The 24371-nt window shown below is 41.8% G+C and overlaps 1 protein-coding gene across 1 annotated transcript in view; it reads right to left on the bottom strand.

Annotated features, from left to right (window-relative positions):
- LOC119893282 (protein-methionine sulfoxide oxidase mical3a-like) overlaps positions 1-24371 on the bottom strand; it is an 89591-nt gene that overhangs the window by 30552 nt on the left and 34668 nt on the right. Inside the window, 23 exon segments of the mRNA XM_038705323.1 lie at positions 656-769; positions 1799-1903; positions 2047-2160; positions 2357-2419; positions 2883-2993; positions 5389-5490; positions 6446-6619; positions 6760-6822; positions 6932-7050; positions 7213-7409; positions 9413-9560; positions 10673-10702; positions 10834-10927; positions 11094-11220; positions 11603-11718; positions 11880-12137; positions 13583-13683; positions 14087-14242; positions 14967-15068; positions 15203-15319; positions 15439-15492; positions 15495-15645; positions 16546-16955. Coding sequence (XP_038561251.1) covers positions 656-769; positions 1799-1903; positions 2047-2160; positions 2357-2419; positions 2883-2993; positions 5389-5490; positions 6446-6619; positions 6760-6822; positions 6932-7050; positions 7213-7409; positions 9413-9560; positions 10673-10702; positions 10834-10927; positions 11094-11220; positions 11603-11718; positions 11880-12137; positions 13583-13683; positions 14087-14242; positions 14967-15068; positions 15203-15319; positions 15439-15492; positions 15495-15645; positions 16546-16824 — 2895 coding nt within the window. The 5' untranslated portion in view covers positions 16825-16955.

The raw sequence follows: 24371 nt of genomic DNA, 5'->3' as shown, positions 1-24371 counted from the left end.
TCTATTGATTTTTTTTTAGAAATGTCCTGCTTCACACAATTTTCTGAAATAAAACTATTACACCAAATTTTGTTTGGAGAGCAGCCTGTTGGTCGATTAATTCCGTCTGAGGTTTTATGCTAACATACTAGCATATATTGCAGAGTAATAGTATACTCCTCAAATGCTGCTGCTTAACCTCTATGTTCTTTATGTTTCTCCTTTCTAATAATATTCCTGTCTGCACCTGTGCAAATGGCAAATCAAGCCAAGTGAACTCAAACATCAAAATTAGTTGTGTTTCTATGCTTTGTATGTTTTTACTAATTGTACTTTCATATAGTTTAACAATTAAACAGTTCACAGTTTTTTGTTATCATGTAACATTGTATTGTTTTGTGTCGAATTTTATCACCTTCACAAAAACCTAAATCATTTTTCCATTCACTTTCCATTACATTTTACTGCTATTAGAATCCTTGTTTACATGCTGCCTACTTGCAATTACTTGTTAACGTATTAAACTAACTGGCCAACAACCTACTGGGGATCCATGGATGATTTTAGGTCTCCTAATTGACCAACAGGGCAAGTGTCCCACAAACCTGTGTTGCTTTATCAACCTGTATAAATATTAGCCTGATGATCAGAATTTGTGTTAATAGGGAAATTTCACCTGTGGTCCGGCTGGCTTGCCCTCAAACCGAGAGGCAAGTTGCTCAGCCCTCTCTTGAATACTAAGCACATATAAGGGCATTTGATCATCAGAGTGCAGAGGCATTGCGGGCTCCTGCAGAGAAATAGATGATTCAATCACAAAAGGGGTGTAACAAGGTAGAAGATAAAGTTATTATCTTCCTTTTTAGCAGTTTCCAAAAAAGTTTTCCTTTCCAAGAAGCTTGTAATTGTGTTAAACAGATGGTTTGTTAGCCATTGTTTTCATAGGTCCAGCTGACAGGCTTAAATTACTGCATAAATTTAAAGCCTGCATGGAGGGATCCATGTAGGCCCAAAAATGACGTCAAAACCCTACGACACCCCGTTGCACATGAGAGGTGTAACCGTATTGCTTAGATTATAAACTCTTGGCAATTAAAAAAAAAAAACTATTTGGCCATCAGTGACGCTACGTTGGTGTTTGGCAGGTGAGCCTTGTAGGTGGGCTGATTAACCAGTGACGATTCGAGTCAGAGAAACACACTGAGCCATGAAACTTTTTGTTACCAGAATTACGGTGTTTCTGCCACTGTTCTACGTCATTAAACCACGGTTATGCTGCGTGATCATGCGCAGTAGATGCTGGTGCCAACAGGAAGTAGCCCTGTAATAGTATTTTATTGGTCCAAAACTGGCTTCACTGCTCTCCACTCAAATCAGCCTGTTGGCTTCGTCCAGTAATATACTGTCTATGGGCGCATGTGCAACTCCCAAAAAAGATAATTTAGAGCCAAGATGTATCACTCCATACCTAAAACGAAACCTTCAACACAGGGTGATGTGAAGTATGACAAAAAAATGTGGTGTTTTTTGAAAATTAAACCGTGTAAACCTGTTCTGGTACAAGCCATAAATAGGATTTTGAACCTGAAAATGAGCATAATACCACCTCTTTAAGACTGAATTAGTGGACTATGAAAGCAATGCCCTGCAGTTAGTATGGCTATACAGCAGAAATACCTAGAAAAACAACAGACTACATTGAACTGAACAAGCTTGAGTGAACCTTCCAGTATGGCCCTGTTCTCAAAAGTAAAAGCTTATTTCTCAGTACAACAGGAGTGATGTGTTAGAGTTTTAGTCCACTGCACCAACACCTAACCTTTCTGGAAGCGTCAGGAGAGGATAGTGGTGAACCAGGGCTCTCAGTCAGGTCACAGGACAACTTCCACTGCTCTAAAAACAAACGGGACGGCTTTTTCTTAGGCTCCAGGGAGAAAAGAGTAATGGTTGGAAGAGGGAATTAGACTTGGGAGAATGCTAAGACAGGCTTACAAATGTACTCAATAAAACTCTAAAACGCGAAATTGAAAACCATGTTCTCATAAAATGTCCATGCACAGTGTTCACCTTTGGTGGCCTGTCAGGTTTGCCCTTAAACTTGGAGATAAGGCGGTCAGCCCTCTCCTGTATACCAGGTATGTGAATGGGTCCGGGGTCTGTCAGGTGCAGCGGCTTCCACTCCTGCCAAGGAAGCTCTATTGAGACTTGATGATGATTTTGGGTGTAGCTTATATAAAGAAAAGCCTGATTTGTTTGTTCCATAAAGACGTCTGCTTACAGCTACTCCAACTATCTCGTTAAAAAATGCCAAACACAAACAACAGAAATTGCAGAAACAAGCTCAACACATAGCCATGCAATCACTCATTTACTCTACCCCGTGTTTCAGAGGTCTCTCGTAGTATTCAAGTTCTTCTTCCTCCGGACTGTTACACAAATGCTTGAAGGCAGAAATGAGCAGACACACATACTGTATTAACACTTCAGTTTGCATCGAGCAAAAGGAGTTGACTGTTGTGTGTTAGAGAACAGCTTGATTTGCAGAACTTCTGACACTAAGTGAAAACTACCCAGGGTCCCGTCAGTCTACATTCATTTACAAGCCGTCACATCCCAACAACATACCCTTCAGCATGAGAACAAACAGCTCGTCTGATAAGAACATACACTACCCACTCACAGGAAAGCAAACAAGACTGTAACCTTTCTAGGAAGCTCATATGGGGAAATCTGTTGTATTTATTTATGCTACACACCGCAGACACCGAAACTGAGGCACAGCAGACATAATTTGGAGGGATCATTTTAGAGAACAAAAGGGTGAGCAGGGGGTAAGAGGACACTAGATGGGTTTGCAATGGATTTGTGACAGAGATAGACAGATAGAGCAGACTGTGTGTCACCTCTGAGTGAAGAGAGAGCGAGGAAGTGGAGGAGGAAGAAGGGAGAAGAATGATTTTCTTTGGGCAGCTCCGAGAACCCGAGCTGGACAGTTGGTCTGCGCCACTTCTGGCCTTGAGAGATGAGGGACAGGGACAGCAGATTCAGCAGAAGATGATGAGAATGATGATGAAAATGATGAGCTATCGTCCAGAGTAAATATGCTTCATAATTGCTGTCATTTATAGTAGGTTTATACATTTTAATGCTTTCAAAAGCTTGTAAAACTAAGAGGGGAATTTCTATCTAAACAGATTTGCGTACACACTCACATAAATTTAGTAGTCCATTTGGTTATATTAATGTGTTGTCCTGACACACTGGGGCACACACACACACACACACACACACACACACACACACACACACACACACACACACACACACACACACACACACACTAAATACAGTCCATTGTTAGTGAGAAATTTCCAAAAGGGAATTTAATTGACTGGTGCTGTAATTAACCTTGACATAAAGTGTTAAGGCTGATATATAGAAACGTTCTTTCTATATTGGTCAACAAAACATGAAGCAAACAGACAGAACAGAAACATGGTGCAAGAAAACCAAAAAGGCATGAAGTGATGTTTACTTTGTGAAAAGAGAGAAATTAAAAGCTTGCCAATGAACAAGCATGAGCACTGAATATAAGAGTGGCTTAAACATTCTATCCCAAACACTAAGTGTACTCAAGTATTTAGGATTATCAAGATTATTTCCAGTCTTTACAACTGACTTTCAGCTAATTAAATTTACTCCACAGCCAGAGACTTACTGTGCAGTGAGAGGACGTTTAAGAACAGTAGTGAATTAAATCCCATTAAACAGGACAGTTTGAAGCTTTAAATCAATGTCTGTGAGGTGAATGCTTAATCTAGTGACAAGACCAGAGAAAAAAAAAAGGCAACTTTCTAAGCATCAGCAGGAGAAAACTGGTGCTGGCACTTTACTATGCTGACTGTGTTATTCGCTTGAGAGAACAGTAAAGAAGGATGACAACCAGGCGGGACAGTTGGCTATAGCTGGTCTTCTACTGAGGCCGGAGTGAATGTCAGTCAGTAACATTTCTACACACCCAGTTGGGTTGGTGGCTAACAAAATAGCAAGCTTAATTACTACTTATACAGTGAGGGCAGAAGTATAGCAGGCAACCTTGACATTGAAAATAGGAGGACCATTCTGTTTGTTTTTCTTATGGGCTCTCATATTTTTTGTTTTTTTCACGTTATTCCACTGATCAACAGGTGGCCTCACTGTGCCAAGCAAAGTAGCAGTACGCCAGCAATCCGCAGGGAGGACAAAGACTCCAACCTGGCAAACATGGATTTAAACAATGCAGAATTCTAATCAAAAAGTAAAAGAAAAGAAAAAATTAAATAAAATCAGCATTGCCAATGTTTTATGATAAAGAACATGCATTTGACAGGTTTGTTAAGCCTGGAAGTTGCACGCAAAACTTTCTGGTGAGAAAAAAATTAACGTTAACAGAACTCTGTTTAAAAGAAAGGCTACCTTTGACTTGCTAATCACTGCTAAGAGAAGCTGTACATTATTATGTTAATACATACATTATTCTAGATATCATTTTGTGTTTTAAACATCGCAACTAGGTACCAATTAGTATATTGCATGTAATTAGCATATTATGACTGTGCATTATGTCATTTTTACAGTATTTTTTGCATCAACCCTTCCTACATCTGACTGATCGAACCCGCCAATAATGGGCTGTCGTGCCTACAAATGTGAATTTGCTTACTTCTGCCCTAGATTTTATATTTGAAGGGTAATGTTTAAACATAGCTTAAACATTTGTTGACAAGATTTTAGAATCTAATATTTTGCTTATTGATCTGCTTGGGGCTGATTTGGTCTAAGCGGATGTATCATCCACAAGCTCAGGATATGTTGTATGGCTTGGTGAAGCTACCTTCCCGTCCCCTTGCCTCTGGATTGGAAGGACAATCCATTTCCATTTGTAGGAGCATGAATCAGGACTTAATAGGATATGAAAGGAGTTGGAGGACTACTGTATCAGACCGGTGTAGCTAACCATACCTGCTCCCCTCTGTTGGGCAGTGTCTGACACTTGATCATTTCTTTGTAGCGAATGCTCAGCTGCTCCTGCTGCTGTGTGCGTCTCTGAACCAGGGCAGGAGAAGCAAGGAGGAGAAACCATGATGGTGTTGCAATCTTATGCGTGTCTCACACAAACACACACACACACACAAAGCTGCACAGCTATTTGATTAAGAAGTTAAAAACACCGACAGTCACAACACAAAAAGAGTTATTCAATTAATTCCTCCAAATCTTGCACACCACAACAGATCTGAGGACTGTCTACAGAGGGGGTGATGCTCAGATAAGTACAGGTCTACACAAAGCAGCTTTCACATATGGTTAGATGGTCAGTTTAGTTGTTAGTCTCTAATGGGGATAGGGTGGGGCATTTCCACTCTTTACCTTTCTCCAGGCTGGGACAGGTGCAAGGCGCACTGGCTCATTAAGAGGGGTTTGGGACGTGGTAGGGGACAAAAGGCGATCCAGATTGGGCAGAGACTCCCCCTTTGTGGTCGGATGAGGATGAGTGACAGTGAGGGAGGCCGGTAAGAGGCCCAAATAACCATGCAAGGCATCATGAAATTGTCCACGATGGGGGGTGGAAACAAAGAGAGAGAAAAACAGACAGAAGGAAGTGGATCATGAGTGGATGGAGTCACAGTTGTTGGAAAATATGTGTTCAGAACTAATAAGGAAGCGAAAGAGGGTCATAAATGCCATGCAGAATGTACATAAATAATAGCTGGAGAGAGAGGAAATATACGAAGTGTGTGCATAACATATCTTTAGCCAGGCAACTGCTACACTATTTAGCCTTTATGCACCAATGCCTTCCCCACAAACCTCCAAATTACTCACTATTAAGATCCTGTATTTTTCATACAATCTGATATTTTCTGAGACTTCTGATTGCCAAATCAAAACACAAATAGAATCTTTTACATAAAAAAAAAATCAGAATCAGCTATTTCAAGACACAAGACAAACAGTAAGAAGACATTTTCTCAAACAGCAACAGTCGAGTCGTCTTTCTCTCCATCAACAATGCCGTCTAGTGTTCCCACAGCCCTCTACTCCCTCCCACTCCCAGTAGCAAGCAAATCAAAGCTCTACGAACCAATTCACCCGAGCCCTCCAAGCCCAGTCAGCACTGTGAGGCCGCCTACAAGACCCAGGAACAATACCCAGCATGACCAATATTAGCATTCTGGACCAAGGCTCATTAATACAGTGGCCTACAGCTTGTCAATCCTGAGACCAGAGGCCCCGTCACACAGCTTGAAATCTACATGGTTATGAAAATGTTCGTTGTGAGGAAAAACAAACCACAATGAGTGTGCAAAAATGATCTGAACTCCTACTGCGTCCAGAAAGTCTGAACATCTATTCCCTGTTCCTTAATCTCCTCTTAGTGGAAAGCTTTTTCCATCCAACATGAACCACGTGACTTCCTCCATACCTGTCTTTTGAGTCCTGTAGGTTGTGGAGCGTTCTCCTCAAACTTGGCCAGCAGCTGGTTGGCCATGACCTTGACTTTGTTGTGGTTCCCCACAGCAGAGGAGTCCATTTTTCTCTCCGACAGGATAGCTGGGACAGACGGCCTGTCGTCACGACTGGCCCTGGATACCTCCTCCTGTGAGAAAGTAGAAAACAGGAAAAAATGTTTGCCAGTTGCAGTCTGTCTAGTGGGATTAATTTGTCTGTTCTGGATGGATAGGCTGCATAAACAATCATCACAAGATCATCATATGAGAAGCTGTCAGAACTACTCACATCTTCAGACTGGCTGGTTTTCCTTCTCTTCCCCAAACCGTCCACATCCTTCTCTTTTTTGTCCTGTTGATGACACAAGTTATTCTTAGTCACTCTTACTACAACAAAGTGATGGAAGTGCCACATTTGATGCTTTAAGAAGGTTGCTAACAGGCATTTCTCAGACACTGACCTTTGGATTTCGTTTCCTGGAGATTGCTATGCTCTGACCAAGTTTGCTGAGGAAGGAGATGGGAGATTTGGTGCTGGTGATCAGTGCTGCTTTCTCCTCAGGACTCAAGTTGTGGTTATCTGAAGAGAAATCCAAAAAGAAAAATATGGAAGATTAAGAGCATGAAAATCCTCTCAGGATTATGGGTAATTAGGTCTACAAAGCACCTGTCAAAGTTATTACAGACACCTCCTAAAACCAGATTACAGAAGAAGCAGGCCTACTGTATCACCCACTCTCACCTCCAGGTGGCACTGTGTCCTTAAACATCTCATAGAACTGGCTGAGGTACATGACCATAGAGAGTTTGTCTGGCTCTACCACAGAAGACATCTCCTTGCCAGTCATACACGGCGAGATGCCAAATTCCCTCTCCGCCACGTCAAAACCCAACTGGTTGTTCTTCTCCTGGTCTCGCTCGTCCAGGGAATCAAAGTCACTGAGCGCAGGAGGAAGACGGAGAAGAAGACCAGAAATCAACGGGAGAATGAGATGGGAGAGGAGTTAATCATCATGAGCATTCATCTCAGTAATCTTAATCTCTGTTTTCATCTCTACACATGAAAAAGTGAACTTTTTCAAGTGTAGAGATGAAAACATTACATTTGAACCCTGAGGACTGTATCAAACATGAATATTATTATCCATAGGTCAATTTTATATCCCCAAAATCCAATCAAGGTGTACTTACTACGTAATATTGGCTTGACTATTAGTAAGAACAATATCAACAAATGTTTTTTTTGTTTTTTTTAAACATAATGTTTAAAAATGTTGTTTAAACATGCATTAACTGATCTTTGGCCACTTGGAGACAGCAGAAACAAGCTGTGAACACAACATTGATATGTTGCCACCCAAGTGGTTATGGCAAATTTGTTATCAAACAGTTCAATTGCAAATCCTACAAACACAGAGCAACATTAGCATTCATTTGGAGTCATGTTTCTGGCCACGTGACAAATGTAAGTCCAACATTCACACTCCTTTGAGTCCGGTCTCCCTCTCTGCTAACTTTTGAGGGAAATATCTGGATTTTTAGCCGCTAAATGCTCCACTATGTTCACCAGCTAACTTTGTCTGCTATCGCATGGTTAGTTTTTCAGCACTTCTTCTCTAAAAACAGTTGCCTGTTGTGGCTAGACACATCACTATGAAAGCAGTGACAGTCAAACTAAACAGTAAAGTTGTGGGCTGTAAAACAAAAAACAAAGAGCTGAAAGATGGTTTAAATTATGTGTCATGACAAGCAACCTCTTATATATTACACAATCTTTAGATCCATCTGTAATATAAAAATATTGCTTATTACATTTTGAATTTCCAAATATCATGATTGGTGATCTCCTGCACTGTGAAATAAAGCTTTGACAATAACTTTGACATAGCTGATGATTCTTGATTATCTTGCTCACCAAATCAACAGAGAATGCACCTAATATCAGTCTGGGATGAATCAGCAAAATGTTTTGAAAAAACCAGGAACAAATCTATATTTGCCGGCCACAACTACCCAGCAGCTTTGGCTCTAACGGAAATGAACTGACACTGAGCCTGCTTTAAACGCTAATGAAGAAGCATTTCTGTACAGCAGGCGACTGCACATGTTGTGGAAAGCATTACTGTAAATGTCATTATACTGCAACTGAAAATACCATTAACAATGGTCATCAATACATCTCAAACTGCATATTCAGTCCATTTAAAAGCATTAGCATTAAATTATCTCATCAGGCACAGAGTGGACCCTCCACTCAATCCCTCTCAACCATCCATCTTCTACATGCGTACACGTGAGCGCACTTTTCCCCAGAGTACCTCCACTCATCACTCTCCCTCCACTCCTCCCATCATCTGGCCTATCAAAGGCAGCAGAGCACAACTGCTACACAACTTGGTAAAGGTCAGGCAGGACACAGGCACTAATAGCTTATAATGTTAATTTCCACATTGTCTCCAGAGGGTAACAAACTACATTAGACAATGCGGATGGAGACTGTGTTGTTTATAGAGCGTGTGAGGATAAGGAGAGTGTTTATGTGTGTGTGTGTGTGTGTGTGTGTGTGTGTGTGTGTGTGTGTGTGTGTGTGTGTGTGTGTGTGTGTGTGTGTGTGTGTGCGGGGAAAGCAGGGATATGAGGAGGACTCCCTTAAGGGACCCAAGAGGCCATTATGACTGGGAGCTGTCACCTCATTTACAGTGATGTACAACTCAAACCCAAGGTCCCAACCAGACAATAAACATCATTTGCAACCAACAAACACACATAAACACAGCAGGCCAGTCATTCTGCAGGCCCTGCAGCAGTTTTAACCCTTTCACTTTAACCATAATGGGATATACTTGGCCGAGTTTGCAAAGTCCACACATTGCAAAACACATTTGCAATGTATTTTGCTCCTTGTGGCGTCTGTTCTGGGTGTATTTCTTTCAGATACTCACATGAGGTCCGGTCTGTATCGGTCAATGAGGGCACACAGGGCCAGACCACTCTTCCAAGACATAGTAAGGTCCGTTACGTGAACGTTCCTGTATCCCTCCGTTTGTCTCTGGCACCAGTTGAGCAGTTTACTGGACCGAGCTATGGACTCTGGTGTGGTAGAAAGAAGAAAATGAAAGGCTTGATGTAAAAGCAGCATGCTGGACAGAATCTGGATTAAACAAGGAAAGATTTATAAACTGTTTATGGGCAGCACTACACATCTCTTGCTGGGCAAACTCATGGCCTTGGTCAGGCAAGGCTGATCATAGGATCATAAAGTTTTGTCATCCATGACGTCATCATCCATGTTAGTGCCAGTTTTAACCAGCCAATGAGGACATATTATGAACTGTGAGATGTTAAACTTTTACTGATGTAAAGGAGGAGAAGGATGCAAATGAGAGGTTAGGAGAGGATGCACAACTCATAGGAAACCTTTAAAACAGCTAGAACTGACTTTAAATGTTGAATATAACCAGGGGGCTTGAATGAGAATTAGTATGGCAAAATAATAGAGGCTGCTATCAGTCCATCATTCCACTATTCATTTTACATTATTCATTTGTGAGTAGGGCTGAACGATTAATTGTTTTCAAATTGAAATTGCGATTTGAAAGAATGCAATTAGCTAATTGTGAAGACGGCGATTAAAATGTAGGTTAATTATACAGCGCCTCTGACCTGCTTTAAACAGTCATGCAAATTCATTCGTTGTCATCCTTGTGTGACAGATCTGCTCGCCAATCAAAAGCGGGATGTGCTTCCTGTTACGGTCCTAACCAGAGCATAGAGCTTTGGGGTATTTTCTCCCGTTTGGTGGGCGTGTCTCAGGTGTTACCCAATCAGCTGCGAAAAATTTGTAAACAACGGCGTTAAAAAGGCAGGAAAATTCACTGCGCCTGCGTACACAGCAGGGTGTTCAGGGAACCACCTTTTCTGTTGAAAAAAACGTTTTGCTACGTTTTGCCTGCGCTGAACTCAGCCCTGCTCTGTGCTGCTTGACGCGGCTTCCGTCCTGGCAGTTTAGCACAGCTTCAATAAATAAATAAATTAAAAAATCGCAAATCGAATCGTAATCGCAATATCTGGCAGAAAAATCACAATTATATTTTTTTTCCCCAAATCATTCAGCCCTATTTGTGATTATATGGCAGGTAAATATTAAAACTGTAAAAAAAAATATTAGGTATCCCTGAAAAGCAACACTTTTGGACTGTTACCTTGTAACTGCTTGTCAAGCAGGTAATTGTCTAGAGTGAAAATAGTTCATTATTACATTTCAGCAACAATGATTCAAGCTAAATTCTACACTGATCAATCAGCACATTTAAGCTTAGCTTTTCTGCTACTAAAACTTTTTAAGCATGTGAAAGATACAAACCATTCCTGGCCAACTTGGGTGTTGATGAGTTGATCACATTCTCAATTTCAATGCGCATTTCCCTGGACTCCCCCGTGTCAAAGAAGTGCCTCACCTGCGACATACACATTAATCTTACACATCTGAAATTCCAAACATACTGTAGCACATCGACACCTTGTGTCTATCGACTGATTATCCTTGACTGATACTTTAAATCTATTGTGAAGGATCAATAGAGACAAAGATGGCCCCTGCAGTTTGTTAGCGGCGATACTCACCTGGCTGGGCTTGAGGAAGTTGAGGCTAATGTTGGGGTAACGTGTAGTAGGATCCACACTGTAATGACTGAAGTTCTTACTGACGTTTTCCGGTGTGGTTTGGGGCAGTAGACGGTATATACTCTCCCTAAAGCGGAGAGGAAAAAATGTAATATATTCCCATGTACAAAGTAGAGTCTTACTAGTAGGAGGAAAATATAAAGAGACACTATTGCAGTAGATATAATAACATTGTTGTTGATTGATGTTATCAAAAAGCACGGAGTGTTAAAGCAGAACAGAAGAGTCACAGTCAGTTCTTATGAAAGCTGCCATTAGTACTATCAGAGGTGGCAGTGATGAATTAAATCACATACAGGCACATTTCCTAGTAAAGCACTTAGAGATAAAAGGGTGTGTCTGAAGAGAGATAGCATGTATGTGCAGCTGTGTGTGCATGAGCGTGTGAATGCCAGTACAAGAGTAGGGTGAGTCTCAGTGTGTGTGCATCATTGTTTCCACACCCTCACCTCTCAGCCAGAACCTCTAGAGGAGTTTTTCCCTGAGCCCAACTCTTCACCATCCAAGCTGAGTCCATGGCTGCCAGGAAACCTCGGGCGATGCCAGTGCCCATGGGCCAGAAGGGCTGGAGACAACAGCAAACACCACATTCAATAACCAAATACGGTCTCAGAAGAACCAAGGATATAAAAAAAACAAACAGGGGTACAACTTGAACGTCACAAGTGTAGAATGATAAAACGTGGTTTCATGGAAAGCTTTTAAAACCTCTGCTGTCTCTCTCACCTCCAACAGGCTATCTCCCACAAGCGCCACCAGCAGCTTGTGGCCGTTGCGTTGGCGCACCAGGGCGGCGTTCTCTGACGCGTACATGCAGGTGAAGTCGAACATGGCTACGTCAGGTGGCCCGTAGTGGTTGATGGCAAAGTCCAGCGTGGGCAGCTGGTGGTTGGTGGAGAAATCCGCAGCCTCGCGGGCATAAGACAGCAGGGCAGCCTGGTCCACATTAGCCCTGGACAGCAGCACTTCTGTGTCTGCATAGTCCTACAGGAGAGATGAGTGATGAGATTAGAACTGGCATCAAGATGAAAACTCAAAAAAAATAAATAACAGAAGTCCAGAGAAGTGTGATGAAACTGTTACAATTTGATCAATCAGTAGTAGCCAGAGTCTTCAAACTAAATCTAGCCATAATATAAGACTTAATCAACATAAATAAAATTGGCAGCTGTCATAAAAAGCTAATGTGGTTATACCAGTGACGAGACATGACCAGCTGTCCTGACAGACAGACTCAAAAACAATAGACAAGGCACAGTCAAGTCTGTTATTGTGTTACTGCACTAAATTTATAATCCCTTTCTCTAAAACAAAAACAAAGCATCAGAACAACAAAAGAATTGAGTAACTTATTATATTAAAAACTAAATACATACAGAATATATGAAGAATCCTAAAAGTCTACATGTGAACTAAAGAACCATTTGAAGTGGACAGTCCCTTTAAGACGTCTCTACAAAGAGGCCCAAGCACTTGCAGCGGAGTGAACTGTGCAGTTCACAAGTCTCTCCAACATGTAGCATCAAATCACTGCATGCTTTCAAAGTGACATGTTTTCATAGAGGGTGGTGAGAGCCACATTCTTCAACCTTCAAGCTCCCCAGTTGTCCATTGCCAGGCTTGGTGGTGGGTGAGGGGAAGGACAGGGCAGGTTAGTGGAAGATATGAATGAGGGTTGTTTCTGATTTGCAGTGCTGCCTTGAACTGTGTGGACTCGCCGCCCTTCCTCTATCCCTTTCCAAGGGGCAGGACTGAGTCAGTTACATTGCTATAAAAGGAACTGTCTAGGACTCTGTATTAAATGGGAACTTCCAGACGTTTCATTAACATGTGCCTACATACTCCAAATGCCCTCTGGGTTCAGACCTCTGCGTGCACCAAAACCTCATTATTGTCATCAGCTCACCATGAAAACACACACAGACTTAGACAGGGACAGCTTGTACCCACCAAATAATGTAGAATGATTGTGCTTATGTCAGACAGCTAAAATTATCTGACGAAGAGTGATGACAGTGACTAGGTTTGCAAAAACACTTTAAGAGACCGACCACACAATCATAGCGCACCTTCTGTTATGTTTGTACATGAAGAAAGACGTGAAAAAGGTCTTTTCCGGTTTCCTGTGGAAAGTGGCCAGGGAAAGGAAACTACCGTTTATAGTGAGGACACAAACACTCAACGAAGTGTGCTTGAATTGGCAGTTTGTTCCTGAACACTGTTGGCTTAATTAGACCATTAGGCCGATCCTGGGCAAAAACAAAAAGCACATAAAAGACTGAAAGAATGAAAGAGACTGAGACTTGAGAGGGCATATAGCCTTTTTTGTCAACTACATGGAGACAGGATGAGATTCAACAATTGTCTCTCCAACACACACGCATACACACAAACCACACTGAGCTGAGCTCTGGGCTTTGATCACTCACATGCAGAATGACTCCTTTCTCCAGCAGGCTCTGTTTTTTGGCAGTCATCACAAAGTAGTGCGTGTCATCCTTGTAGTAGACAATGTTTTCCAGGTCAATACCTATACAAAGACAGAGAGAAAGACGTATTGTCACATACCAAACACACATCATTTTCCTTATTGCTATAGCTGGCTGTCATCATTAGAGGAGAAATTACACGTCTCAGAGCACATAACCAAAGCCCTGGGGACATCGTCATGTCAGCAATAAACTGTGGCAGGCTTGGCAAGTATTTTAATTGGACGAGCTGACAAATTCAGAACTGTCATCCAAGGACTGATTATTAGTTACTTTTTACCTTTCTTTTACCAAAACACCCCTTGGTATCCGCTCCCTCCATGAACTACATGAAGTACTTATAATTCCAACATTTTTTGCTGTATCCTGAGGTGTTTCATCATACAGTTACCTCAAGAACATAAACTGCCTGACGCAATGTAGTACAATAAAGCTGTGACAGACCTGTTGCTTCTCTGAGGTCTTGAAAGAACTTCTGGTTGAAGATGAAGGCCACCCCGCTGATCTCCTCAACTTTTGCCTCCGCTGTCGTGTTCCTGTTGATGAAGTTAGCGGTGATGGCAATGGCAAGCTTGCCCCGGAACTCCTTACGCCGAAACCCTGGGGAAAGTTACAAGAGGATGAGGAAGCAGACCTCATGGTTGGCAATGATCGCGCACAGACCTGAACTGTGACACCATAAATCCAAAAACATTCCCAAACAGGGAGTTAACCCTCAAATTGCAGAACAAGATTTTCAACATCTAAAAACCCAACAAATGCATAATGTATGCTATAAATGCAACCAGATGTTCTGCATCACGACAACGTAAACAGCTTTCTAGTTTTTCAAGCTGTGCGTTTGTAGTTCATGGTTATCCCAGAGGGAGCCTGCTGCTTCCCATCCTTGATGCAGCGGTCAGTAGTACAGAGAGGGGTCATGGAACTCTAATCCACAGGGGCCTGTGTGGCTGTGTGTGAGGCCCCGACAGTCATAGAGGAAACAGACAGCCAACTTAACAATTCCTAGTGTGCTCTGCTGGGAGAGCAGTCAGAAATACTACGCTGCAGCCAGCCAGCCAGCCAGCCAGACAGCCAGACAACAAACACACACACACACACACACACACAGATATACACATATGCTCATTCATACGCGAGGAACGGAGTGAGGTCAGGTCCCCGACCACAGCTGTACACAAGTGAGATCATAATTGTTCTGACTATCCTCCAAGTCCGCTTAAGAAAGAAAGAAACAAATTGTGCTGTTTTGCGTTGTCTTGTTGAGTCAACTTAAAAACCGCATTACTAATGCATTTCTCCCAGTCAGTACATGCAGACTTGCCTGGTAGCGTGTTTCTCCTTCCATCTGCTCCAATAATGACATCGAACTCCAGCTCATTGACAGGGTGTGTCCTGGGGTGGACCTCAGCCCTCCAACCAATCCCTAAGAAAACACAGCATGTGTAATCAGACAGAAATGCATCAACAGAGCTAGCTGACAGATAGTTCTCTGACGAAACACACGTTGAGTTTCCATTCATTTTTCTTCAGCTTGTCCGGCAGCAGCTTAACTCTTACTTTCAGTCTCTTGATCTTCAGGGGGCTCAATGAGGCCCTTAAACTCGGCATTGACATGGATCTCTATGCCCAGCAGGAGAGCCACTTTGAGCAGCATTAGCTGAAGCTGACGAATACCTACAATCCAATAAAGAGATGGAGAGAACACTTGAATGACATCAGAGCTGCTAAACCCACAGGCAAATGTGTCATATACAGTATCAGTTGTGTAAACAAAATTAGTCATGTGTACTCACTGATATGATCGATAGCACCAGCACAGAACTTTCCATAGAACTTCTTTGCCCCAGGCCCCTGAGGTCCTGAATGGTGAAGGGCCAGAGGTGCAGCACATTATTCCTAGAGAAGGCATCTCTCTTCTCCAGCAGCACCACTTTGGCCCCCAGGAAAGCCAGCTCGATGGCTGTACGTAAGCCGCATGGTCCTGCACCAATGATCAGACACTAAATACAGAGAGACGCAGATATTATAGACAAGCTATGAGAAATATATTGACCAATACACGTGAAAAACCAAGTCATGTAAAGTCACTGCCCATCTTTCATTGCAACCCACTTATTGAGACTCCCACGCTAGCACAAAACCTCCTGCAATGTAGCTCTCTAACACACTTTTAGTTGTATTTTGGGAGGGTTGCACTTCTAATTTGTGATGACATCAAGCTCTTGCTTCTTTTGAGTTTGAATGCAATCAATCAATCTGTCAATGAATTGCTCTGGACAAAGGCATCTGCCAAATAATACGAGGTAAATAATGGGATACAACACATGAAGAGAAAAAAAAAAAAAATCAATGAAGCCCATAGTTGATGAGCTAAGATAAGCAAAGATAAGGAACTACAACATAACACAAAATAAGATGAGCTAAGAGGTAACATAACTGAAGCTAAGGTACCATAACATAAATTAACATATGTTAAACTAAGCTAAGTTAAGATAATCCAGAACTGCATTCATCCTAAAGGAAATTTTATTAGTTGGTTAACTTCCGTGAACTTTATTTGTAGAGCATAGTTCAAATCTGAACTTGTCTTCCAAACCAACAGTTGTCAATTCAACTCTTCAGCAAAAAATAATAATACAGCCTCAGCACATGTTTGGGGGTCAGCTCAGTATACACAGTAAACCAGAGGAGGTGACAAATCAAATTCAAACAGTGAACTGAAGTGAACGGTGTCCACAACAAAATTGAAAAAGACTCCCTATAGTGTCCTTTCATATAAAGCGAGCATCAGTTAAATTCCTTGACACTGAGGTCAGATTTTAGATCTCAGTGAACTGAAGCCACCAACAAGCAAAGCCACCTTTAAATTAATCATACAGTTTGTAATGTTCCAGGCTTACCTTTGAGTTGGCACATGCACGGCCTTTCTTGTACTCCTTCTGGCTGGCCCTCTTATCTAACTTTACCCAGAGTGCCTTGGCCTTCCAGTAGTTGAGTTTGGACTTGAGCTTGTGGTAGAAGATCCTGGACTCGATGGGCTTGACTTCCAGGTGGTCGCACAGCTCCTGGAAGGCCTTGAGCGTGCCCTTACACGTGGTTGCCTGGACAAAGTTGTCGAACAGGACATGGGACCGGTTCACCCCATCTCCTCCAGTAGCCCCGGCGCCTCCATCCCCCATGGTCCAGACTCACACAGGGCTGTAAGGGCCCTCACCCCCCCCCCGTCAGGGGTCTCTGGGTCCAGCCCCAGTCCTGGAACACGCTCTCTCTGGTTGAGGGCTCTTAACTTCCAGCCTCAGGCATCTTCATTCTGCCAGTGAGAGGGAGAGAAATAAAACTCAGTGAATCACAGAAGTACTGTATAAAACATTACCACATGTTGAAATCGGACAGAAAAGCAAACTTACAAGATTACAGCTTTCGAATACTCAAGTAATATCAACGCTGTCCAAGCCAACATAAACATAAACTTTAATTAGAGGCAAGGAACCCAGTTGATACTTGCCTCATTTGGCTCCCTTTGTAAGGAATGGGCCCGGATCTTCTAACTAGACAATCATACATATGACGGCTGGTGGGACAAGCAATTACGGCACCAATTGAGAATAGAGGCGAGGTCATTTAAGGTCTCGCAGTCCATTTTCTGCAGAGACATGACCTCAAACAACCTCTAATCTGTCGAGGAATGAGGCCGCCGGACACAGGAAGGGCACTGAGCCCGCACGAAGCCAAACAGGAAACACACAGGGCACAAGTGAGTAGACACATCTGTGTGGCACAAATCACTCTAGACAGACTCCAGACACAGGAAATAGCCAGTTCATAACAAAAACACTAAGAAACAAAACACAATCCTAGTCATTCAAAAAAAATATCTGGCAATAGACCGTACCAACCAATCACTATACATGCCCACTGGGTTGCTACTGTATAGCTTCCTGTGTAAATACAGAGTAAACCTTCGCTGTTGTTTTACCTATGTCTTGCAGCAGTCCAACTTTATGTGTTCTGCCTTTTCACCCCAAGGGGGACAAGATCATTCATGTTGTTTGGTGTCTGTGGCTCAGCTGTCATGGCTGGAATGTCCTGATGGGCTCTCTGTCTTTAACTCTGACTGTATTTAGCAGCATGAGCAGTCTTTAAAGGGTCTGCATTACAAAGTATAAAAGGAAGATAATGGAGAAGAAGAGGATGAAAGTAATGCCGAAAGAGCTATGACAGAAGCGCTATGACAGAAGTGGTAATTATGACTGAGGGGGAAAAAATGTGTTTTGATCTTTTTGCTGGATAATACGTTTTCAGCCATGCAGTGGCCCTGGTTTGCATTAGCTACCGAGGGCAATAATGCAGAAACTTGGTTTACCTGTTAAGAGGGGTGGTGATGGCGCATAGATAAGATGCTTGCCTTTGGCGTGGGAGACCTGGGTCCGATTCCCACTGTGAGACATCCACCATTGTGTTCCTGAGCAAGACACTTAACCCCTTGTTGCTCCAGAGGCGTGCGACCTCTGACATGTATAGCAATTGTAAGTCGCTTTGGATAAAAGCGTAAATGTAACAATGGCTCAGCAGATGGGATAGTCATTCATTCAACATGTAAAAAAAACTCTCCCAAGAATAAGAGTCAGCTAGGAAAAGAAAAAATATTAAATCAGTAGGTAGAGAAACACGCGTGTTTACATATCTTACTATGATATGCAGCTACTGCCGGGAGACTGTTAAAAAGACTAACAACAGGGGAGAGAAAGTTGCTGACCAGCCCCTCCAAAGCTCACTAATAATATGTTATTGTCTCAGTTGTTGTACAGAGTAAACAATGAAGATGTAACATGTTAATTAGCTTCACAAGAGCTGTTATTACTTTTGGACAGAGCCAGTCTAGCCGTTTCCCCCGGTTTCCAGCCTTTACACTAAGCTAAGTTTCATATTTACCGTACAGCCATCTAACCCTTGTCAAACTACTCCTTTAATATTATACAGTGTGCGTATGGAAAAGACTTTCCTTTCCTTTTAATTTACAGTACAGAATATTGTAAGACATCATCATAAATTATGTTTGGACTTAATCTTTGCTCTAAGGACAGCCACCAATCAGGTGAGGAAGACAGGACACAGCAACTGAAATCCTGAGGAACACACATGAATAATTACACTGTGAGCCACTTTCTCTGTAAAAACTTTGTACTCCACTGTCCAGGATGCTGAACTAGTTCATAAAAACCTATGTAGTCCCAGTCCCAGTGGCAAAGATGAAAGGGAGGCAGGTACAGAGGTCAGCTGGCCTCCTTTACACAACCTGCCAACTCCTCCTGCAGTGAAAACAGCAGGCTCTGGGTTTGGCTCTGCCTCAGTCAGTCAGGATCAGGGCTGAAGGGTACAGTGCCAGCACAGACAGAAATGGCCTCTTCCAACACAAGCATTTAGCTTAGCTGCTGGACCATTTCAATGTGAGTGAGCTGCATGAATGCTCAACTGTCTATCACCTCAAAGAAATGTAAAAATAAAACCATCTGTAAGCTCCATCCGCACCTGCAGCAGTTGTGGTTATGTATGTACGTACACACACACACACACACACACACCTATGCTCAATAAACCATCTGTGACAGACCCCTCTGTAATACAATTTTAGGAGTCTATATGCAAAATACATCATGTCATTAACATTAATCCCAATGACAGTTAAGATCAGACAGCATTAAAAGAACAAAACTGATTGACTGGGTGTCATAGGAAACAGCCAATGAGCATTACAAATGACTCAATCGATGGTCCTTAATTCACCAGTCAATAATAATGACTGTGGGATCCAAAATACGAGAGTACATAAACGTCACTCAGATATTAATCAGGCATCTGAAGCCTGTTCCTGTTTACCTCCACAGGGACTCAGGATGCTGTGGTTGATTGCAGAGCAGACTGAGATGCAGTCAGGCTTGCAGTTTCTTTAGTGTGTAGTAAGTGCTGGGGGCCTGCGATAGCATGCTGCAAATACACAAGGATAAAAGACAGTTTCAAGGTTAATTTCAACACAGAAATGGGCCACTGTGCTGGTTCCAGATTCTCAGTAGCTGTGTTCCTAGTGTGTGGCTTCACATCCATGCAGTGTGCAATGGAAAAGAACAATCCATGAGAGTTATGGTGCAACAAGTGTTGCATCAAATGAGTTGGTTAAGAGCAACTACAGTGACGTTGCTTGGTTGGTAATTGTTGTCTGACAGAGACTAAAAATGGTTAGCTTGGGAGAGTAGACATAATAGGTCACTATTCCTTTTAAAACATTTTTGGAGTGATACAGTGGAAAACAAATACAATTTAAGAGCAGTGAGCCTAAATATCATGGGTACACCTCACAGGAAGAGCTGAAAAAAAAAAAAAAAAATTATTTTCATTACTGATTAGTCTGTTGATTAATCTTGGGCCAATAAAAATTTGTATACAATTTCCAAAGGCCCAAGTTGACATATTCGAGTAGCTTGTTTTGTATCAATCAATATCAACAGATATTCGTATTTGTGAAGCTGGAACCAGATCATTTTAAAACAATAACTTAAATGATTAATGGATTATCAAATTAGTATCCTTCATTTTCTATCTATTGATTGACTAGGAGTTGATCTACTTATGGGTGAGAGCCCGTTGCTGCTTTTACGAGGCCTCATAAGTGGTGGTTTCTCTGAGTCTATATGACATCAACAGACAAACTGTAATCTCATCCACCCCAAAAAGCCTGACAGGAACATCTTAAAGTCTGGCTCTGAATTCTTCCACTCTGCTCTTTGACCTACTTTTAGTTTTCAACTTGACAGAAGGCAAGCATTCATCACTACGCAGACTGCTCTACGAGGCAGCGTAAAGTAAAGCAGTTCATTTCAAACTCTGCGTTCAAAGCTTCATGAGACCCATAGTGAAAAAGAAGGCACATCAAACCGAACAGGAACGTGGGAGGACGATCTCAGAGGGGCAATAATTCACTTCAGGGTGAAATAAAATCTGTTTTGCGAGAACTAACTTCAGTCTCTTGTTGTGCTACTCTCCCCATTCATAGCGTGGACAAAAGTGATTCCCTCTGTGGGCTTTCCATTTTACTTTAAGGACACACGCGGTTTATGGCGATCAAAAAGCCAAGCAAGGGAGTTGAGAAGACACTGTAACCTTTATGACAGACACCTGAGAAAGCTAGCAGTAAACATCTAACACATTTTGAGCTCTTTGAAGAAAATGGGGGTGCAACTACTGACTGACATACTGTGTCACAGTGTGTGTGTGTGTGTGTGTGTGTGTGTGTGTGTGTGCGAGATGTCAAAAGATGCGACAGCTTGCTCTGCTGTGACATGCTACACTGACCTTAATGACTATAATAAACCTGGCCTATAATTTGAATAATAGTAGCCTCCTGCAGAGATCCATATGCCAAACCAAGTTGCAACGTGACACTATCTTTATGAAAAAGTCAACTATTTCCAATCGTCAAAAAAGAGGGAAAATCTAAACAGCTTTGACTCAACATGCACTCAAATTCCCCAGACATCAGGGTGAGATGCAGGATTTCACACATTCACACAAGAATTACACACATGCATGCAAACCCTTGCACACACAGCCCCCCTTCCCCGAGTATACATATACACACACACACACGTTTGTAGGAACATCTCGTTGACATAAAAGCATTACCTAGCTCTTAACCTTAACCTTGACTTAATTCTAACCTGAATCCTAAAACCAAGTCTTAACCCTCAGAAAGCGGCTCTACTTGTGGGGACCTCAATTTTTGTCCCCACGGTGACGGAAGTCCCCTTCTGTTAGTGTGTATTCATGTTGAAGTTCCCACTGGGATATAAAAACATGAAACACACACACACACACACACACACACACATAAGCATGCCTGTGCCTTTTTCTGGTTGCATTACATCATCCTCTAATCTAAAAATATAGCCAAAGATTAGGTTAGTAAGCTACATGTTTGACAGCACTGCTTTTATGTACTATTTGTATTTACACTGTCACTACCAACAGTAATAAATAACAGAATATAAAAAGTAAATTAATAACATTGTAAGTAAAATTATTGTAAATTAAAAATGTATCAAAACATGTAGTGGCTTTTATGTTTTGCTTTGTTGTTGTTTGCTGGTTTGGTCATTGAGGAAAAACTATCTGGGAATGGCAAATTATTCCATGTTTTTATTTTGCCTTCTGCATCTAATTTAATTTTCATTCCAGGATCAAAGCCACAGACCTACAAAAACATAAAAGCAACAGAGAATAGACAAAAATATCCAAAACATGTGGAAATAATCAGTAAACAAGTAAATTGCATCCCACTGAGTAACTGTGATGACTGGGGCTGACTGTAAGCTTGTGTCTCTGTCAGTGCGTATCCTAAAATAGCATTTAGTCCTCCGTCAGTCTCCAGCTCAGGGGGTGACTGATGCTCAGGGGACACCCTGGGGATGAAAGTAACATCCCAACCCGTCTTCTCCTCCTCATCCATCCATCAGGAGACTTGACACTAGGGCTGAAACGATTAATCGATTAAATTCTTTGCATCGATGCTTCATTTAATCCACAGAACTATATAGCGTTACAGCGTTATACTGTTTTGAACGGACATTTATTACTGTCGCACTTCACGCTTACGCTGTGTGTACATGACGTGACTATGATGGCGCGGTTGGTAAAGTGGAGAAGAGAGAGAAAATAGTGAGAGATGAAGAAGAAAGTGTCCAAAGTATGGGATTATTTCAAGCTAAAAGAAAACAACAACTCTGTCCACCATAAAAACGAAACTTATGTCGCCTACCGCAACAGCACGACGGCACCTGATCAGAAAGCAACCGGTTTTCTGCCAGCAGACCACAGACACGGCAACAGTAACAGCAACTTTAGCATTTAACTGAAACCATGATTGATTCTTGAGTTGAAGGCTAGCAAAGTAAGGCGCAGTCCTCAGCTGTAAATGTACACACGTGCGTTTGTTGTTCTCCGTCTGGTGAAAGGACTAATAAATATCTATTGTCTATCAACGTACACAACTGATCCCATTACGGCGGGGCGCATCGGCGCCAAGCAAAAGTACTTCTTAAACAATGCACCGATGAAATAATCTGTAGAAGCTTTGAGTACTAAAATCATTGTTAGCTGCAGCCCTACTTGACACAGAGTAGGAGGGAGAGTGCAGGATGCAACGTGATCTTTCTCCCTGAGCAGTGGATAAATTCACAATGATGGATGTACAAGCAGAAGATTTAGTTCATCGAGCTTGTAGCAGACCACACTGGATTTACTAGTTCTATCTCTATATAATAGCTTTAGGATTTGACAGTTTTATGTCTCTGCTTACTTTTTCCCTGTTTGCCTTAAGACAACTGCTGTTTAGTCTTTGTTCTTTAGAGTTAATAATCAGCTTACCATCCATTTTGTCTTGTACTCAATATGAAAGTCACTGTACTGTAGATAGCTTTATTACAGTTTGACTATTATTACAGAAAAATGCAGCAGCAGGTGTGGTCTATTCAGGGGCAGCCTGCAGGCAGTAAATAGATCATACTGACAACAAAATTAGTTCTCCATTATATTACTTGGGCTAGTAATTAGGAAAAGTTCACAACCATCATTATGTAAATGAAAAGAGAAAAATGGTAGGTTAATTTTTTTAGAAGCTATTCTTGCTTCTTTTTAAGCAAGCTCTCCATTTTGGGAAATCATTAGTTTTCTGGAGAGTTACACTATAGCCAGGAGATGATTAGCTGTCTTTAGCATCCAGACTGGAAAAGGGGGGGACACACACACACAAATGTCCATAAAACTTTAACTTTAGTTTTTGTACAGAATAAAGAAACAAGATAAAACATGTTAATTGTTGAGCTGTAGAGTACTTTTACCTTTGGAACAAGCCAGGCCAGCTGTTTCCCCCTGCTGCCAGTCTGTGTTGCTAAGCTAAGCTAACCAGCTCCTGGCTGGACTTAAATGTACAGTGATAGGAGTAGCATCAAAATTCTTATCTAACTCTCAGCAAAAAAAAGCAGATCAACCCTAAACCGATAAAATCTACCAAATAAATAATGGCACACATTCAATCAATGAAATGTTATTCTTAAAAAATTCTTCAAAAAACAATTACATTTAACTGGTGTATTAAGCAAAAATCCTAACCTGCGTTGGGTTCAAGATTCTCAAATGTGAGACTCTTCTGTGTCTTATGTTGTAAACTGCATATGCGGGTAAGTAACCCAATTATGATATGAAGTCTAAATCATATTATACGCAATAATTCCAAAGTCCCACATTGATTCGCTGGTCACATGGTGATGCATCCAACTACAATTTTTGAGAGGGTGTGTGTGTGTGTGTCTGCCCTGTGCACACCTGTGCATAATAATTAAGGTGCAAGCAAGGTGCAGGAAACAAGTCCAATCATAACACTGGGCCGTTTTCCCACATACATGCCTGAGATTTCTTCAAGCTTTTCTTTTATTCCTATTTCAAAAGGACAGAAGCCTTGTCAGGGATGCTCATCATTACTGCGTCTGCCTGTAAACCGTAGCTATAAATATAAGAAGGGTATTCAGAGCCTCAGGCCTGAAAGGTATTATCCAGAGTCGAGTCTATAAACACCAGTGTAGAGAGCGTGTTTTTCTAAACCAGCAGATCAAAACTGGTAGGAAAATAATTCCCTGAAATGACAGTAGTAATAATAATAATAATAATAATGATTATC

Source organism: Micropterus salmoides, unplaced genomic scaffold, assembly GCF_014851395.1.
Source record: "Micropterus salmoides isolate LMB-PRFRI ecotype aquatic unplaced genomic scaffold, ASM1485139v1 Ms_hic_scaffold_8, whole genome shotgun sequence".
NCBI classification, from domain to species: Eukaryota; Metazoa; Chordata; class Actinopteri; order Centrarchiformes; family Centrarchidae; genus Micropterus; species Micropterus salmoides.
This window is presented reverse-complemented; position numbering and strand designations above follow the sequence as displayed.